General features: G+C 41.1%; 1 protein-coding gene across 2 annotated transcripts in view; it reads left to right on the forward strand.

Moving 5' to 3' along the window:
• The window catches only part of ahi1 (Abelson helper integration site 1), a 210,924-nt gene that overhangs the window by 41,555 nt on the left and 148,536 nt on the right, over window positions 1-20,833 (forward strand). The window contains exons 7-11 of one of the 2 annotated variants that reach the window (XM_055635949.1): window positions 787-979; window positions 2,220-2,315; window positions 11,292-11,477; window positions 18,983-19,138; window positions 19,363-19,495. In XM_055635949.1, the coding sequence (XP_055491924.1) occupies window positions 787-979; window positions 2,220-2,315; window positions 11,292-11,477; window positions 18,983-19,138; window positions 19,363-19,495 (764 nt within the window). The remainder of the gene's footprint in view (window positions 1-786; window positions 980-2,219; window positions 2,316-11,291; window positions 11,478-18,982; window positions 19,139-19,362; window positions 19,496-20,833) is intronic. The other variant, XM_055635950.1, reaches the window with a different exon arrangement.

Consider the following 20,833-nt stretch of genomic DNA (forward strand, 5'->3'; position numbering starts at 1 on the left):
TCTTCCTCTTCAGCTCCAGTAGAGTGCAGCATCCTCACTGGGTTAAAAAATAATTAAACTGAGCAGAAAAATATGCAGAAATACTGGATTTGAACTGCTTACAACTCACTTAAAACACTACCTATCTGTATGTCAGAAGATTTGTTTTGCAAATTGGTCATCAGAAATGTTGGACTGTACTTTGTGTAAGCAAATATAGAAAATTAGTCATATTGTGTAATCTTCTCAGGTTTAATTTTGCATGCATGGTTTTCAAAGTTTGCAAAACCGCAAAGCAAGGAAAATGATTAATGTTACAAGAATGATTTTCAATCTTTGAGTAACATTTGTAGTATCTACAGTTTGTATTGGCCAACACATAATGAGCATATGTTTTGGAATACTATATTTGGAGATTAACTTTGAGCGTGCACTTATATTGGTTAAGAAGGTAATGGGCTGAGTAAATACGATATGGACACGATTCCTCAAGCAAATAACTAGAGTAAATCTGCAAGGTTATTTTAATAAAAACAGCTAAATTAATATTGAAAAAATGACAAATCTATACAGCGCATTATTCTCAAATATCCCAAATGCCTTCAGATTGTTGCATTAAAATGCAGTGAGATTTTTTGTACACCTGTGGCAGAATACTATGAATGCCATTTATTGTCATTTGTCCCATTTAATTTGAATCTTTAAAGTGTTAATTTTTATATTCTGATTTATTTTCAAAATCTTTGCTGGGGGTAAAAGCTACTTGTAAACTTAATGGCTGCTCATATTTTGTCTCCTCACTAATAGCAATCGACATGTCACTTCATATTATGAGCAAGACAATGTGGGACATATCCTTCCCATCATGACACAACCTTATGATTGTAGGAAAAATAAATCGCCAACTCCAGCATGGGAGGAACAACTTATCTTCAATGAGCGATTTGGTTACTTCCTAAACGAATTCTTAGAATCACCTAGTACTCTTCTGTTCTTTGAGGTATCAAATATTTGAGTTTGATTTTAGCTTGGTGATAATGTACTTCATAGAGTTTTTGATGACAAATAGATATATGCAAATAGTTCTGTAAATAATGGATTGAACAAATTAACTGCAATGAGTTTAAATTAAACATTTACTATTGTTGGTCCAAAAGATATTAAAATTGGTTAATTAGACATTTTGATTATGGTTAATATTTTGACTTTAGTTCAATCTCTGCAACTTTAGTTGAACAGGTAGGCCGGGTTAAGTGGATAAAGGGGTGAAAACCCTTTGGACTATCACATTGTAACTCATCCTTGGCATTAAATATTAGAAATATCAGAAGGATAAGGGGATCACGCTGAAATATACAATACTCTTACAGGGCTCTACATGGTAGATGCAAGAATGATGTTTCCCCTGGGTATCTAGATTAATGGGTCAAAGTAAGAATTCAGGTATTGACGCAAAGATAAGAAATTTATTTCATGAGGTCGAATGGAGCTGAAATTCTCTACCAGAGAGGGATGTGATGGTCCGGTTATTGACTATATTTCAAAGCATAAACTTGCAGATTTTGAATATTTAAGGGTTTTTATTAATCTAGAAAATGATGTTGAGGTAAAACATCGGCTGTGCTCTTGGTGTTGATATAGGTTTATTGTTATAATGTGTTCCCAGAAACGGTGGAAAAATTTATTTTGCATGCTCTCCAGGTAAATTATCCATACATGCATACAATCAAACCACAAAAGTGGGTAAGGGCTGCAATGAGGTGAATTGGGGAACCTGGAATATATCCTTAGCTTGTAAGAGGCACTATCAAGAGTCTGGTAACACCACCATAGCACAATATTTAATGACAGTTCTATGTGCTTTCAAGCTTTTGTAAATTCTAGCCGATGGCGGAGAGAGAGAAGAGGGAATGACCAGGATGAAAGTGTTCCTTTGTGTATTAAATATACGATGTGTGTATTTGTATATGTATTAAATATATTAAAACAGAGTGAGCAAAGACAAACCAACAAACATCAGAATCATCTCTTCAAGCTTGAGACATTAAATGGCTGGCTAATTTTTATGAGCTTAATGTAATGATTGCGGATGATCAACCATGATCACATTGAATGGCGGTGCTGGCTCGAAGGGCCGAATGGCCTACTCCTGCACCTATTTTCTATTGTCTATTGTAATCTTAATGCTATATGATGCTTGTATATTTTTTACAAGCACTAATCCAATGCTTTACTCCTAGATCCTTGAGTTTGTAAGTATGGATGAAGCCAAAGTCAACTTTGCAACTCAAAGTAGTGAAGGTGGTTGGCGCAAGATAGCATGGGCTTTTCTAAAGGTAAGATGGTATTGACCAACTAGAGTCTGAAGAATAAAACAGAAAACTCACCAGTGTTTTAAGATTTTTGGGTATACTTTTGTTTCCAGATGCAGATCAGTTGTGTTACATTTTCCACTTCTGGAGAACTACGTGTATCAATCAATTTTTTTAAATAAATGGTGCTTTTTTTCTTGGCAGTTAAACAAAACAGTGTATATTCAGTGAAGGATTCCTTCAATGGAAAATGTGACCAATGATTGTAAAAGTTCCTTGGATTGCAAACAACAAAAGGGGATGATAGCACGATGGTAAAGTTACTGGATCAATAGTTAAATTAAACGGCCATTGACCTAGAAGCACATGCTCATATCCAACCAAGGCAGCAGGTGACTTTAAGATAAGCTAATTAAATAGATTTTTTCGCCAGAGGAAGTCGTTGAGTCATTTACAATAACAATATTTAAAAGACATTTGGGCTAATACATGGATTGAAAAAGTTAAGAGGGGAATGGAACTAGCTTAGATTTAGGTTTTAGGAGAGCTCCCCCTCCTCTTCCCCCACTCACGATCAACAACACCACAGTCACATCTTGGAGTCATTTAAGTTGCTTGGAACTATCATGTCCAGGGTCCTTAAATGGGGGGCCACCATCGACTCCTCAATCAAAAAGGCCCAACAGACATTGTACTTCCAGCAGCAGCTGAGAAAACACAAACTACCACAGGCAATGATGATCCAGTTTTATACTGCCATCATAGAGTTTGTCCTCACCTTCTCCATCATGGTCTGGTTTGGCTCAGCCACAGGCATGACATCTGGAGGCTGCAGCGTATCATTCGATCAGCCGAGAAGGTTGTTGGCTGCAATCGTCTCCCCCATTGACGAACTGTACACTGCAAGGGCTAGGAAGCGAGCGGGGAACATCATCTCTGACTCATCTGACCATGGCCACAAACTATTTGAAGTATTTCCTTCTGGGAGGCAACTCTGGACTGTCAAATACTGCCATAGCCAGACATAAAAACAGCTTTTTTCCACGAGCTTTTTTTAGCTCTACTCAACAGCCATTGTGAACTATATATCGTGTTGTTATCGTTGCGACCAAAGCACCAAGGCAAATTCCTTGTATGTATCCATACTTGGCTAATAAAATGTATTCAATTCAATCTTGATTGGCATGGATGAGGTCAGCATATATGCCTGTTTTCATGCTGTATCATTCTGACACTAGAACATACAACATAGAAATTAGGTGCAGGAGTAGGCTAGGCCCTTCGAGTTTGCACCGCTGTTTAAAAGATCATGGCTGATGATCCAACATCTATCCCGTACCTGCTTGTTCATTGGTACCCTCTGATCCCCTTAGCATCAAGAATGGGCCAGAAATCACTTTTTCTGACCCAAGTCCAATGAACTGGCATGACTATTTTCCCTCTTTAGATGAGAGTTCCAGAGATTCAAGAGTCTCTGTGTCAAAAAAATTTCATTTGGATCTCAGAGGTCCAAACGAATTTCCCGTTTATCCTTAAGCTGTGACCCCTTGTCCTGGACCCTTCCCCAACATCGGGAGCAATTTTCCTGCATCTAAACTGTCCAACCCATAAGAATTTTGGAAGGCCAAAAAAACTAATCTCTCCCCTCTCAATCTCCTAAATTCTAGAGAGTATAAACCAAGTCTATGTCTTTCTTCATAAGACAGTCCTGACATCCCAGGAATCAGCCCCTGGTGGCGATGGCGATTGTCCTCCCTCTATGGCAATAATGTCCTTCCTCAGATTTGGAGACCAAAACTGTACGCAATACCCCAGGTGTGGTCTCACCAAGACCCTGTACAACTGCAGTAGAACCTCCCTGCTCTTATACTCAAATCCTTTTGCAATGAAAGCTAACATACCATTCGCTTTCTTTACTGCCTGCTGCACCTGCATGCCTACCTTCAATGACTGGCGTACCATGACACCCAGGTCTCGCTGCATCTCCCCTTTTCCTAGTCGGCCACCATTTAGATAATAGTCTCCTGTTTTTTGCCACCAAAATGGATAACCTCACATTTATCCACATTATACTGCATCTGCCAAACATTTGCCCACTCACCCAGCCTATCCAAGTCACCTTGCAGTCTCCTAGCATCCTCCTCACAGCTAACCCTGTCCCCCAGCTTAGTGTCATCCTGTTATTTTTTTCCTGTCTATGCTAGAATCATATCTGTTTGTCTTTGCGGTTTAAAAGGAGGTCAGTTTATGACTGATTTCTCTTCCCTTTACATGCTTGTTCATTGGTAGGCTGTGGGCCGAGCATCAAGAATGTGTCTAGAATGTGTCTAGAAATCAGCTTTCGTGACCCAAGTCAACAAACTACATGAAATTTTCCACAGATTTAGATGAAATATAATTGAGAAGGATGTCATAACTCTTCATTGCCAAACGTTGCACATTAATTAATTAAACTAATTAGAAAATGAGATCGGGAAAGTAAACGCCATCTAGTGGCCAATGCCCATATTACACCATGGGCAGCCTATTTCCGTGTTGCAGTCCATTTAAACAATATTATTATACATATATATATATATATATATATGTGACTTGTAAATATGACTGTAATCATATATAATTAAGTATAATTATATTATAAAAATAATATGATGAATATAATTTGTGAGTGTGTTTTTTGAATGACACTGTCGCAGACATCCTGCTCCTGAACCAGCCTAATTAATGGGTGAGGGCAGTTCTTGTGAGTTCCTCCCTTTACTGAACCCCACTGACTGCCAGTGTGCAGAGTGGGGGTCACCGCCATAGTGGGACTGGGGCAGTTCCGGGCTGGGGGCAGTCCTGCAAGGCATCTTCCAGTCGCTTTAATAGGAAATGTAATGAGACTGCAGCAGAGGTCCCAGGTTTTAAGGGCTCATGAACCTGCCTAATTAAAGGGTCAGGACAGATCCTCTGGGTTCCCACGTTTACTGAACCCCACTGACTGAGAGTGGGGGGAATGGCCATAGTGGGACTGGGGCAGTGCCAGGCTGGGTGGCAGACCTGTAAGAGACCTGTCTTATTTCTGATGTAAATGTCACATCCTGACCAAGAATCGAATGCTCAGATGTTTACTCGATGAGTATTCATTGTAAGCTACAATGAGCCTATATATATGATAGAGATGGTGCCTTTGCAAATGAGGGCTATTACCGTTAACCTAAAATAACCCTAAAAGTGTTGCATTGTTTGAGTATCTGTAGTTTGTGTGTGTCTGTGTATACCTGTCAAACGTGTATCTGTGGATGTGTGGATGTAAGTGTATATGTATGTGTGGATGGATGTATGTGAATGGATGGATGTGTCAATGTGTGTGTGGATGTATGTGTGCATGGATGTGCACATGTATGTCTGCGTGTACATGGATGTGTGTGTGTGTGCGGATGTATGTGTGCATGTGTATGTGTGAGTGTGCATGCATGGAAGTGTGCGTACGGATCGATGTGTGTGTGGATGTGTGTATGTATGTGTGGATGGGTGGGCTGTTGCACTGTCATTCACCAGCCGCCATTATCGTAAGTAATTCACTCATTGTTAAATAATGTGACCAAATAAACAGTGAAACGATCGACACTAAAATAAAACTTTATATAATAATTTATTTTCCCCAATTTATTTGTTTACATTACATCTGATCGTCATCTGAATGTTCTTCATCAGATTCCAAGTCTTTTGATAAGTTTTGATAAGTCCATTGATAAGTGAGTTCAAGTTCACGTGGAGCGTCGGGCAGAGGCTACAAAAAAAAACATCTGATAGTCATTAATTGTGCATGGACTTCAGTTCATAACATTTCAACTTCTTCTTAATGTTAATGAGAATAATACTTACTACCATAGATAAATTAGTTCAAGTTCACATACACCAATTCAGTTCTAAATAAACATCAGCCATTTCTGACCATTTCTCACTCCAATGGCAGCCTATAAAGTGCAATGAATGTTACTCAATTTTTCTCCCGTGGTCGGGGCCTGGAAATGGCCGCTACGGACGGCACTATATACAACCACTATGTACAGCCTCCCCCCTCCCCCCACCGCCCGCGGAGATGATCCGCGGCTCCGCGTTCGCGAATTGGCCACTTCTTAATTTAGACCACTGCTTCACTATGTTAAGTACATAGGCCCCGCGACCGGAGCACTTTTTCCCCGGTAAGTTATCGCAGGCACCTCCGAGCTTAGATGTTAAAGACTTATTAGACTACAAAAGCTGGCATTAGTGAAAATGTTTAATTTACCTTATGTTATGGATACACATGGTTTAGGTCCTCAACTTAATGAGTGAGTGAATGAATGAGTGAGTGAGTGAGTGAGGGAACGAGTGAGGGAACGAGTGAGGGAACGAGTGAGTAAAGGAATGTGAATGAATGAAGGGATGAATGAGTGAGTGAATGAATGAGTGAGTGAATGTACAGCCTCCAAATCTCATTTTTTCACATTATAAAAGGGTGCAATTAAATTAATTAGAGTCCATACAGATTAATTTTCATAAATTCAGACTTTAGATCTTACTTTTCAGTTTGAGTTGATTCACAAAGTTTAATTGGTTTCACAACTTTGTGTTGCAGCATCTCAGCAGGGACTTTGCTTTTAAGACTTTCTTCCACTTTTATCCACTTAGCTGCACATTCTTCAGACTTCTTAATGCTTTTCTCACTAAATTCAATTACCCTGCTGCAAGTTTCCACGACATGTATTCCACAGAACTAGAAAGAACCTTCATCGGAATCCAGTAAAACAGGCATCAGTGAAGTCTTCTCAGCCATGTTCTGTGCTAACCTGAAGCAAAGCGCGTTGTTGGCCAACTGGTTTTTTCTCTAATTTAATAAAAATGTGCAAGTCTTGTTCATGATGAGTTTCAGGGGTGATTTATATATATTTTTACCCAACATGTGAAAATTTCATGTACTTCTGTGACTTGGGTCACGAAACACTGGAATAAAGCTCCTCGGCCCACAGCCTATGGGCAAAAGACGTGTGGAGGATGTTGGAAGAATTTCTGCCATTCACTGGGGAGGCCTCAGAGGAAACAGCATCTCATATCCAGCATAAATTCCCTTTGTCACCTTCAAATGAATCTTAAACCAGATTGATTAATTGGCTGAAAGGGTATTGGTTATCTTGTCCAAGGTTGCATAGTTTGTTTTTCAGTAAAGCCTAAGGTCAGACGAAGGACAAAACTACCAGTCTACTGGGCAGTAGCAATGAAACCAGCCCACTTGCTCTTGTCTTGATCATAATGAAATGCTTTGAAAGATTGATAATGGGCCATATCTGTTGCATTCTTTGGAACACCTTTATTTTGCACACAGTAAAAGTAGGTCAATGGAGTAGGTCAATACCCTCTGTTGCACTGTGTTGATCTCTCAAGCAATTGACTATGAGCGCTAATGTCAAAATGCTATTAATTGTCTACTGCTCAGCAATCAATGCCATAATGCTGAACAGGCCTATTTCTAAACTGTTGGACCTTGGCCTTAGTTCTTCCATCTGCAACTGGCTTTTGGACATCCTCATCAGCAGACCTCAATCATTTAGAATTTGTAATAACATTTCCTCCAGCCTGACCCTCAACATTGATGTCATTTAGCATGTTGTGCACAGTTCCTTGCTCATGTCAGTGTGGCTAATTATAGTGCCAATTCAATCTTTAAGTTTGCCGATTATATAACTCTCATTGTCCCGATCAACAACGGTGATGAGGTGGAGTAGAGGAAAAAGATGGGGAACCTTGTGTCATAGTATCAGTTCAGAACAGCAACTTACGGTTTACTAGCCTTTACGCCAGCAATACAAAAAAACTGGTTGGTAGCTTAAGGAAGTTGGGGAGCAGGATGAATACAACTCTGTCCATCATCAGAGCTGCAACAGAGATTGTTGACAGCTTCAAGTTCCTTGGCATCATCACCAACCTAACCTGGCACCTTCACGTTGACGAGTTGATCAAGAAAGTTCATCAAAGTATTTATTTGCTTGGGCGTCGAAGATTCAGTATGCCAACGACGATTCTCTATCATTTCTACCGGCAGACAAAAAAAAGTATTGCAGCTGTGCATGCAACTGAGCCTGGCATGGCAACTGTTGTGCTCATGACCACCTGAGAGTGGTGAGTACTGCTCAGTCTAACAAAGCCTCGTCACTTCCCTCAATTCAGTCCATCTTCACGGTGAAAAGGCATCAGGAAGGCTGGAAGTATTGTCAAGGATGCCTTCCATGCTAAGCCATTCCTTCTACCTTCTGGGAGGGGATACAGGAACATGAAAGCCGGAGTATCCAAATGTAAGAATCTTCCCTATGGCAATGAGACATTTGATCTTATAACCAAACTCCCTTCCTGGAGGTGCTGTGGCACTATTATGGGGATCAAGGAAATGGCAGATGAGTTGAACAGGTACTTTGGATGTGTCTTCACTAAGGAGGACACAAACAATCTTCCTGAAATAGTAGTGGCCAGAAGACCTGGGGTGACGGAGGAACTGAGGAAATCCACATTAGGCAGGAAATGGTGCTGGATAGGCTGATGGGACTGAAGACTGATAAATCCCCAGGGCCTGATGGTCTGCATCCCAGGGTACTTAAGGAAGTGGCTCTAGAAATCGTGGATGCATGGGTGATAATTTTCCAATGTTCTATAGACTCAGGATCAGTTCCTGTGGATTGGAGGGTAGCTAATGTTATCCCACTTTTTAAGAAAGGCGGGAGATAGAAAACAGGGAATTATAGACCAGTGAGCCTGACATCGGTGGTGGGGAAGATACTGGAGTCAATTATAAAAGATGAGATGGCCGAACATTTGGATAGCAATAACAGGATCGATCCGAGTCAGCATGGATTTACGAAGATGAAATCATGCTTGACTAATAATAATGTGGAATTTTTTGAAGCTGTAACTAGGAAAATGGACACGGGAGAGCCAGTGGATGTAGTGTACCTGGACTTTCAGAAAGCAATCCCACATAGGAGATTAGTGGGCAAAATTAGGCACATGGTATTGGGGGTAGAATGCTGACATGAATAGAGAAGTGGTTGGCAGACAGGAAACAAAGAGTAGGGATTAACGGGTCCCTTTCAGAATGGCAGGCAGTGACTAGTGGGGTACCGCAAGGATCGGTGCTGGGACCGTAGCTATTTACAATATACATCATTGATTTGGATGAAGGGATTCAAAGTAACTTAGCAAATTTGCAGATGACACAAAGCTGGGTGGCAGTGTGAACTGTGAGGAGGATGCTATGAGAATGCAGGGTGATTTGGACAGGTTGGGGGAGTGGGCAGATGCATGGCAGATGTAGTTTAATGTGGATAAATGTGAGGTTATCCACTTTGGTAGCAAAAAACAGTAAGGCAGATTAATATCTAAATGGCGTCAAGTGGGAAAAGGGGAAGTACAACGGGATCTGGGGGTCCTTGATCATCAGTCTATGAAAGTAAGCATGCAGGTACAACAGGCAGTGAAGAAAGCGAATGGCATGTTGGCCTTCATAACAAGAGGAATCGAATATAGGAGCAAAGAGGTCCTTCTGCAGTTGTACCGAGCCCTAGTGAGACCACACCTGGAGCATTGTGTGCAGTTTTGGTCCCCTAATTTGAGGAAGGATATTCTTGCTATTGAGGGAGTGCAGCGTAGGTTTACAAGGTTAATTCCCGGGATGGCGGGATTGTCATATGCTGAGAGAATGGGGCAGCTGGACTTGTACACTCTGGAGTTTAGAAGGATGACAGGATATCTCATTGAAACATATAAGATTGTTAAGGGCTTGGACACGCTAGAGGCAGGAAACATGTTCCCGATATTGGGGGAGTCCAGAACTAGGGTCCACAGTTTAAAAATAAGGAGTAAGCCATTTAGAACGGAGACAAGGAAACACTTTTTGGTGAGTGTGGAATTCTCTGCCTCAGACAGGTGGAGGCAGGTTCTCTGGATGTTTTCAAGAGAGAGCTAGATAGGGCCCTTAAAAATAGCGGAGTGAGGGGATATGGGGAGAAGGCAGGAACGGGGTACTGATTGGGGATGATCAACCATGACCGCATTGAATGGCGGTGCTGGCTCGAAGGGCCAAATGGCCTACTCCTGCACATATTGTCTATTGTTTGTAATTCTTCTTTGTTGTGACAATTCTGCATCGTGGCATTTTTTTCTATTTTTTTCTGCATTACTTTATATTACACTGCAATCTTTGCTCAATTCTGCTGTTTGGCATTTATTGTATTGTTTTGTATTTGTAATATGTATACTGATTGCTCTGAGCTTTGTGCAAGGAATTTCATTGCACCCTGGTGTACATGTTAATAAAATGAATCTGAATTCCTGTTCACTTATTGTCAAAACCGGGGCTGGAGGTGCTTGGCTGGTCAGGCACCATCTAGGATGCGTATGGACAGGCGACGCTGTGAGTTGGGATGCTTCTTCAGATTGAGTGGAGTAGGAAAGAGAAAGTGGAAAAAAAGAGTGGGTAGGGCAAATCCAAGTGATGGATAGATACAGGTGAAGGGAAGGGAATTAACTCATTGGCAGAGGGTTCACAAAGGTGAAAAAGAGATAAAATTTAGTGGCAGGAAGGAGTAGTGAAAGATAAGGCCAGAGGGAGTGGGAAATGATATGGAAGGGGAAAGAGCAGGATAAAAGGGGAATGTATGACTCATTCATGGGATTGGAGAAGGGCATACAAGAGGGAAGATGCTGGGTGACTGGAGGAATGGGAGAAATGTGAGTGCATTGTTTTGGGGGGCATGGGAAAAAAGTGTGTAGGATTATGAGGTGCTGTTCCTCCAGTTTGTATGTGGCCTTTTTCTCCCTTATTTTGAAATTGGTCATCCTGGATACTGAAGGACTTCCTGGTGAGACGTGCTCTCTGGCCTTGGTTGTTTATTCCTATAATAATAGGCTTTTTTTTCCTGGGGAATGCTAGCAATACAGCTGATTTAGTTGGTATATCCTAAATTTTTCTCTTGTTTTATGTAGCTGGTGGGTGCGAATGGGGTGTTGAATATTGATGGAAAACTCCGCCTACAGTTGTATTATCCACCTTTGAAGGTCAAGAAACTATCAAATTCCATTGATGTATTTGAATGGTGGAAAAAACGCCCTTGGGACCGTTACCCTTCAACTTTGTATGTGACAGTGAAAGGCTTAAGGCTACCTCAAAATGTGAGTCCTAATTCAAGAAACTTCATAGCTTTGCACAACAAAGTTACTGATTTTTTTCAAGTAGCTTTCAATAGAAAAAGATCTGTAAATTAAAGAATTATTTTAACTCCACAATAAAATTCTCAGACTTTTGTCAATCTGAATTAAAGATTGGTATTGTGTTATTGGATTTGTTAATTTAAATCCTGACGTGTATAGAAATTAATTCCTTTCAGCAGTGGAAATGAGAGATCAATTTACAAAAGATTTTGATTACATTTGTAAGTAAAATATTCTTGTAGGGTTTGGGGCGGGGAATGTAAGAATGATTTATACATGTAATACATGATATACACCAGTTAATTAACCATGTATAAATGTATCTCATGTATTACACGTATAAATCGTTCTTACATTCGGGAACATGGTTAATTAACTGGTGGCATTATTTCCCTGTCCTAGCGGCCTTTGTTTTAGCTGCTGATTACATCCATTCCATCCCTCCCTCGCAAAGATGTGAGAATTCAATTTGAACGCACTTGTTTGAATAGATGCAAGCGGCATGTACAGCGTCTCTTCTGGGCGCACAGTGCACGAAGCCGATGAAATGAGACCACTGTCACACCAAAGAAAAGACACAAAGTTGTCTTCGACAACTCTAACAGACCTTTCTGCCGCCCCGTTAGAGGCTGGATGGTATGGGGGAACAAGTGTGTGTTTTACACCATTTCACTGCATGAACTCTTTGAACTGTTCTGAACGAAACTGAGGCCCGTTATCAGAAACAAGTTCTTCCGGTAAACCATGGCATGTAAAAATTGATCTCAACTCATCTATGGTACGCTCAGTAGTAGTGCTTGACCTCCAGATGTTTAACCTCAATCCATTTGGAATGACTATCTACCAGTACCAGAAAGTGATCATTACCCTTTACGCAAAAATCTACATGAACTCTCTGAAAAGGTCTACTTGGCCATGACCAGGGTTGCAGTGCTGTTTTTGGTGGTTTACTCTGGCAATTTTGGCAGACGCTACATTTGCTCACCAGTGACTCGATGTCACTGTCAATACCAGGCCAATACACAAAACTTCTGGCAATTGACTTCATGCTTACTATGCCAGGATGTTTGGCATGAAGTTCGTTCATAATTTTGTTTCTCAAAGACTGGTACAACCACTCTGTAACCCCACTTAACGCATCCCTGCTCACATGATAATTCATGGCGTCGATTATGGAAAGGCTTCAGCTCTGAGTTCAGAACTGAGTTCAATCCACTATCGATTTCATATTGAATGGATGATTCAATATCTGTTCTTAAACCCACTTCAGCACATTGTCTTTCTTTGTTTCTGCTGCAATTTCTGTTGCAGTCAATGGAAAGTCTTCATCTACAACTTGCAGTGTGTAGATTGAGTTCTCACTTCCCAAGTCAGAGTTCTCATGGGGCAACCGGGACAACGCATCTGCAACTGCGTTGCACTTGGAGCTTCTATTCTCCACCTTGTAGTCATACTGGAACAGCAAAATTGGCCAGATCTGCATCTTTGATGCCGCCATGGAAGGTATAGCTGACTTGGGACCAAGTATCACTAATAGTGGCTTATGATCAGTCACCAGGATGAATGGTCTGCCGAGAAGAAACTGATGGAATTTCTTGATTCCGAACACGATGCTGAGTGCTTCCTTTTCTATCTGCGCATAGTTGCGTTCACTCGATGACAGGGTGCGGGATGCAAAAGCAATAGGCTTTTCCTGACCGTCATTCATTACGTGGGAGATCACTGCACCTACACCATAACTTGAAGCATCACAAGCAAGTTTCATCTCGCGTGTCGTATCATAGTGGACAAGAAGTTTGTCACTTGTCAAGTTTTCCTTGCAGATGTCAAATGCGCGTTGCTGTTCCTTTCCCCAGGCCATTTCACACCTTTTTGTAACAGTGGCTTTAGCACAGTTGCTAAATCTGGAAGGAATCGTGCATAGAACTGCACCATCCCAAGGAATGATCGTAGCTCTGACACATTGTTGGGTTTTGGAGCATTCACTATTGCTTCAACTTTCGCCTTCACAGGGCGAAGTCCGTTGGCGTCTACTTTGAGTCCAAGGTAGACCACCTCTGACTGTGCAAATGCACATTTACTTTGACGCAGTTTGACATTGTGGCAGTTCAGTCGTGTGAAAACTTGCTTGAGGATTTCCAGATGTTCTGCCATGCCCTCTGTGAATATCAATAGGTCATCCTGGTTGCACACACAGTGCGGAATGCCTTGTAATATTTTGTCCATGACAGATTGGAAAATTTTCGGGGTGGATTTCACACCATAGGGCAGCTTTGAATATGAATACGCCCTTATGTGTGTTGATAGTCAAGTACTGCTGACTTTCCTTATCGACATTGAGTTGGGCCTAAGCGTGAGACAAATCCAGTTTAGTGAAGACTCTTGCTCCGCTAAGTTTTGCATACAGACCTTGCGAGGTTGGTAACGGATATTGTTCGTCATCAATGGCTTGGTTGATTGTGATTTTGTAATCACCACATAGTCGAACAGTTTTATCAGCCTTGGGTACAGCCACAATTGGCGTTGCCCAGTTACTCTGGTCTGTCTTCACAAGTACTCCATTACGCTCTAGTCTATCGAGTTCTACCTCCACTTGTTGCTTTAGTGCATAGGGTACAGGTCTTGGTCGACAATACACAGGCCTCACATATTGCTTAAGTCGAATGTGTGCAGAGTACCCTGTTATTCCCGTGTAACTGTCAACAAAAATGTTTGCATGTTTGCTTATGACGTTTTCAAAACGTGATTTGGACAAATTGACGCTGAAAATGTTCTTCCAGTCTAATTCTATTCTACTCAGCCAATCCTTTACAAGGAGGGTTGGTTTATTTCTGTAGCTGGCTACTATGTGGGCAGTGTTACTGACTGACCATTATGCTGAACAGTTAATTTGTCCACAAGTCGCCAAAACTTTGCCCGAGTAGGTTCTCAGCTTGACCTTACTCTCAAACAATGGTATCTGTGGGAACTTTGTTTCGTACAGGTCTTTGCTCATGACCGAACAATCTGCTGCCGTGTCAATACACGTGTCGATTAACTGTTCATTAATCAATAGTTTAGTTCGAAAGTCCTTGCCTTGGCTGGTTGTAGGCTTATCGATGTTGGTTGCATAAATGTTGTACAACCCAAGTTCATTTACATCTGGGTTCACCTCCAAGTTGTGAACTCCTCTCCGGTGTCGTTGCTTGATTCCCGCAGATTGTTGGTTTCCTGTTTTAAGCTTGGCCCGACATGCTGAGGCGATATGGCCTTTCTTCTGGCAGTTATAGCACTTGGCCATTTTGAACTGACAAAATTGGAATGAGTGATTACCGTTGCAATGATAACAACTGGCTGTACTCGGCTCCCCGCCATACTTCGGTTTTGGCTTAGCGCCTCTTGGTTTGGCCATAGGCAAAGCCTTGCGACTGTAAACGGCCACTGCAGTTCGTGGTGGACGAAACTCGCAAGCATTCTTTGATGCCATCTCCATTGTGGTAGCAATCTTGCATGCTTTCTCGAATGTGAGATCGGGAGTGTTCATCAGTTTGGACTGAATTTGTTTATCCACTAGACCACAAACAAATCTGTCGCGTAGTGCTCATTCAAGAAAGGTTCCAAAGTTACAGTGTAAACTTAAGTTTTTTGAGGCAACAATGTACTCATTGATTGTCTCATTCTGCTTCTGGTGTCTAGTGCCAAATTTATAGCTTTGTGCAATTTCCAGAGGCTTTGGGTTGAAGTGCTCCTCCAACTTCTTTATAATGTCATTGAATGGCACGTCTTTTGCCTTTAAGGGTGCAAGGAGATTCACGAGTGTGCCGTACACTTCAGGACCGATCTCCGTGAGCAGAATCGCTTTCATGCGTTCGTAAACGGCCTTATTTGTTTCAGTCACTATCTCTCCTTCACTACTAATCTCCAATATATTATTTGCCGTGAAAAACATGTTTGTTCTCTCCATAAGGAGCTGAACGGCTCTTCTCAAAAGTGCCAAGGTTTCCAATGTAGTCCGTTGCTGCCATCATGTCGTTCTCTTTTTTTTTAAATAAAAGGTCCGTTCATAAACCCCAAATTCCTTGTCTGTTCTGGTGTAACAATTCACCTAAAACTGAGCTGTACAAAAACTATTCAGCTTGAGGAATTCAACAAAAAAACTCAGTCTAAAATGTTATACACTCCCAAGGACGACATCTTGCCACGTAGACACAACATAGAGATAGCCTGACAAAATCTTGCCGATTTATCCAGTTGCTGTTTTCAACTACAATCCCATGCATAGAAGGATCTGCAGGCCTCTCATGTCCAGCACGCAAACAACAGCGACACAACTCCGTATTTACTGTTTAAACTGTTAAACAATCCTGAGTGTTGCAAAACAGTCCTGCACTGTATTTAAAGGATGAGTTCACACATTCTATCCCATCCTTGTCGCCAATTTTGTCATATTCCGGACAGCAGAATGAATAACAACTTACACGCAGGCTGCCTGGATCACAAGAGAGATTTATTACCCAACATCCCCTACTTATATACAACACCAACTCATTAGCATATACATGCATATGCATGAATACATTACATGATGGACGCGGGGGGTCTGGACCAATCGCTGACATCCCCCCCCCCCCCCCCCCCCCCCCCCCCGGGCAACGTCATGTCTCTTATTGGACTTTTCTGTTGAGCGGCAGTCGGTCCTTTGGCTTGTAGGCGACGCCGCCTATCGGGTAGGTGGCGTTTCGACAGAGCGGCCGTTCGATAAGTTTGCTTTTAGGCGATGCAGCTTTTTGGTTCGTTGGCTTTTAGGCATCCCGCCCTTTCTGTTAGTTTGCATTTAGGCGTCCCATCCTTTCAGTTAGTCGGCGTTTCGTCTTTGGTCTCTTTCGGCTTATTGGCATTTCGGCCTAGTTTCCATTCGGTTCTTTGGCTTCGACTTCTTTGCTTCGGCTTCTTGTCTGTCGGTGCCACATCCGGGTACCTATTGATTGAATGAATGAATGATATCTTTTATTTCGAACGATTTAAAAAAAAAAAGAAGAAAAGAAAAGATGAAAATGAATAAATAAAAGGAAAATTATATATATACATATATATATATATATACATAAATACATACACACATACATACATATACATGTACATATATATATACATACATATACACATATACACACATACACATATACATTACATATATGTACATACATAAATTAAAAATAATACACATTAGACTCGTTCGAAAAGGGATAGGAAGAAGCCTATGCTTGTCAAGTCCTACCCCCCATTCTTCACCATTAACAAATGCAAAATTCAATAAAATAAACTAAACAGACAATTCAAATAAAACTACTACATTCAAGCTATTAAGAAAAAAGAACAAAAAAAGAAAAGAACAAAAAGAACAAACACCATTAACATCTGTGAGATTTACATTCTCCTTCCTCATTACTGTACTTGATTAGTACAGGTGTCAGAGGTTGGGGAGAAGGCAGGAGAATGGGGTTAGGAGGGAGAGATAGATCAGCCATGATTGCATGGCGGAGTAGAATTGATGGGGCTTTATTCTACTATCACATGATTTTATGACCATGAAGACATACTGGATGTCTGGAAGTGAAGAGGCCATGGAGGACTTGTTTGAGTATTTGGGAGTTGTAGGAGGTCATCTGGCAGTTATATAAGATGCAGGGAAGGCAACATTTAGAATATTGCGTTAAGCTTTGGGCACCATGTTATAGGAAAGATGGAATGGGTGTAGAGAAGATTTATAAGGATATTGCCAGGGCTTGAGAGCCTGAGCTATAGGGAGAGGTTAAGCAGACTATGACTATTCTACACGGCCATCATAGAGTCTGTTCTCACTTTCTCCATCATGGTCTGGTTGGCTCAGTCACCAAGCACGACACCTGGAGGCTGCAGCGAATCGTCCGATCAGCAGAGAAGGTTATTGGCTGAAACCATCCCTCCATTGATAAACTTTACACTGCAAGCGGGCAAGATCATCTCTGACCCCTCTCACCCTGGCCAAAAACTCTTTGAATCACTTCCCTCTGGAAGGCGACTCCGGATTGTCAAAGCTGCCACAGCCAGACATAAAAACAGTTTTTATCCACGAGTAGTTGCTCTACTCAACAGCCAAAAATCTGTAGCCTCCCTTTAAAGGGTTGGACAGGCTAGATGCAGGGAGATTGTTCCCGATGTTGGGGAAGTCTAGAACAAGGGGTCACAGTTTAAGGATAAGGGGGAAATCTTTTAGGACCAAGATGAGAAAAACATTTTTCACAGAGAGTGGTGAATCTCTGGAATTCTCTGCCACAGAAGGTAGTTGAGGCCAGTTCATTGGCTATATTTAAAAGGGAGTTAAATGTGGCCCTTGTGGCTAAAGGGATCAGGGGGTATGGAGAGAAGGCAGGTACAGGATACTGAGTTGGATGATCAGCCATGATCATATTGAATGGCGGTGCAGGCTCGAAGGGCTGAATGGCCTACTCCTGCACCTATTTTCTATGTTTCTATGTTTGATCTGGTATTTTGTTGGTTCATATGCTTTATCAATGGTGTTTTATCATTAATCTTTTATTATTAATGTTTAGTGATTTCTGAGTCATTCGTAACTGTCACTGTATGTCATGTTACTTGTGGGCAGAGCACCAAGGCAAATTCCTTGTATGTGAATACTTGGCCAATAAAATTACTTACTTACTTACTTATTCATTGGAGCACATTAGGATGAAAGGTGATCTCATAGAAGTGTACAAAATCATGAGAGACATTGATCAGGTAAACGCATAGAGTATTTTGAACAGAGTAGGGGAATCAAGAAACAGAGATCATATGTTTAAGGTGATGGGGAAAAATTTAATGGGAACCTGAGGGGTAACTTTTTACACAAAGGGTGGTGGGTACCAGAGCAGCCAAAGGAGGTAGTTGGGGCAGGTACTATTGAAACGTTTAAGAAAAATTTAGATAAGTACATGGATGGGTTAGGTTCAGAGGGATGAGGGCGAAACGCTGGCACGTGGGACTAGTGTAGGTGGGACATAGGAAAAAAAGGTGCAGGACTATGCCATTCGGCCTTCCGAGTCAGCACCGCCATTCAATATGATCATGGCTGATCATTTAAAATCAGTATCCCGTTCCTGCTTTTCCCCATATCCCTTGATTCCTTAGCCCCAAGAGCTAAATCTAGATCTCTCTTGAAAACATATTGGTTGGTGTAGGTAAGTTGGGGCAAAAGGCCTGTTTTCAAGCTCTATGGCTCCAGGACTTGATTGTCTATCACCACTCTTTGTTAGTTCAGTGGTTGAGTAGAGCAGTTGCCATTACTATGCGGAGATATCAAGAAACTGTCATTCTCATTCAATTTCCATCACTGCCAGTTACTATAAATTAGGAGTTTTGCATTGGTAACAAGCCACCTTGAGAAGATTGTGAAGGATGTATATATTTTTAAAAACATTACTTAAATATCGGTATTTCCTAAATAGGTGAATCCTTCTATACGTTCCATGATGGCTCTTCAGCAAGAACAAGGCACTCTTTCGTATAATGAGCTCCAATCTGAGTTGAAGCGGTCAAGTGTTCCATCAAAGTCAGATATTGAGAAGTTGGAACTTTTGAAATGGACCAAACTACCTGGGCAGGTAAAAAAAAAAAAGATGATTTACTGTAGTTGCATTTTACATTATTGTCCAGTCAGAATTTCCTCACCCCCTGATCCCCAAGTATTTATAAACATTGGTTTGTTATTAATTTAATCTAGTTTTAACACTGTTAAAGAGCTTCTTAAAATGCTCTGGTTCAAGAGGCAAATGTTCTAAATGGCAATAATGACATGTAAAATTAACTATAGTCCCTCCCTTTTTAGGTTTGCCGTATTCCTAACCAGCTTTTGCTATCGTTTCGAGGAGGGCATATTGGGTGCTTCTTTATAGCATTTTCTAATGATGGAAGAAGCTTGGCAGCATCATGTGCTGACAGGAATGGTCATTTCATAGTAGGTGAGATTTGAAAGAGTGTATAAACTAAAAGCAAAGATCCTTAATGTATGATGTACATTATGTTTCCAATGTCATGCTGTTTTCGGTGATAAATGATAACGATCAACAATTTGAAAACACTACATAGCTTTCAATGCCAAGAAGTATTACAAAATCTCAGGTAGTTAAGAATGGCAGTATATGGCCTAAGGTGCTTTTATTAAAGCCACTTTTTATGGCTTTAATATTTCAGAGATGCATGAAATTCTCCAGTATCATGAAAACAGTTGTTGGAAGGTGTCACTGCCTATAATGTGCTATAAATCCTGAAAGGAAGGTTGTCTCAGATGGATACCAACAAATTCCCATCATAGTGCCTTAACTGATAAACTATATATCAGAGCATGAAATTCATTAAAAAATAATCAAATAATGACTGTGATGGTGCAAAGTCAGTTCACCCCATTACCTGGATCTCTCACCTTTGAAAACTCTTTGAAAGTGTGAATGTACTTTTGCTGCAGTGCATTTCCATGCTCTCAACCTGGAAGAAAAAGATCGATCAGATTACTGTTCTTGAGCACTTCTGGTCCTTTTGGATAGGAAATGAAGGCTGGGTATTAGATAACCCAGCCTATCCTTTTTTGCAAGGTACATAGTCTGCAAACATAAAGAATTGCAGAACAATACACAGCACGTGTTCATTAAATGAGATTTGGAAAGGAATAATTTATATGGTTCAGGAAAACAGATTAGTTATCTATACTACTTAAAGTCTGATCTTGACCACTTCCTGTTGTTCTGTATATTAAATTTAGAAAAATCGCTGCCACTTGCGGCTGTGATTTTTGGCCATCATACTCAGAGCCCCCCTCCGCTGTGCAGGACAAGAGGATTTTTTCCCATCGATGAAAAATAAAAGAGTTATTAGTGTTTTAAGAATGTTGAGATTCCCTCTCCTGAAGGCCACGCACCTTCTGGAGGGACTATAAAACCTGGAGGTGTTGAGTGCCTCAGTCAGTCTCTGCAAGATGAGGGCGCAAGAGAGTCACGTCTTTCAGTCAGAGCTGTGAATAACACTGAACACATGTCTACTAAACTGTGAGTGTCGTTTTACTGACCTTGAGTGCCCTTAATGTGGTTTAAAAATAAAAATGTGGTTGGTTTGAAATAAAGCACAGCAAATGGTTGTTGGTGGTGGTTGGTTCGAAATAAAGAACAGCAAATGGTTGTTGCTGGTGGTTGGTTCGAAATAAAGCACAGCAAATGGTTATTGGTGGCGGTTGGTTCGAAATAAAGCACAGCAAATGGTTGGTGGTGGTGGTTGGTTTGAAATAAAGCATGATTAAAAATCTAAAC

Source organism: Leucoraja erinacea, chromosome 5 (assembly GCF_028641065.1).
Source record: "Leucoraja erinacea ecotype New England chromosome 5, Leri_hhj_1, whole genome shotgun sequence".
Taxonomy (NCBI): Eukaryota; Metazoa; Chordata; class Chondrichthyes; order Rajiformes; family Rajidae; genus Leucoraja; species Leucoraja erinaceus.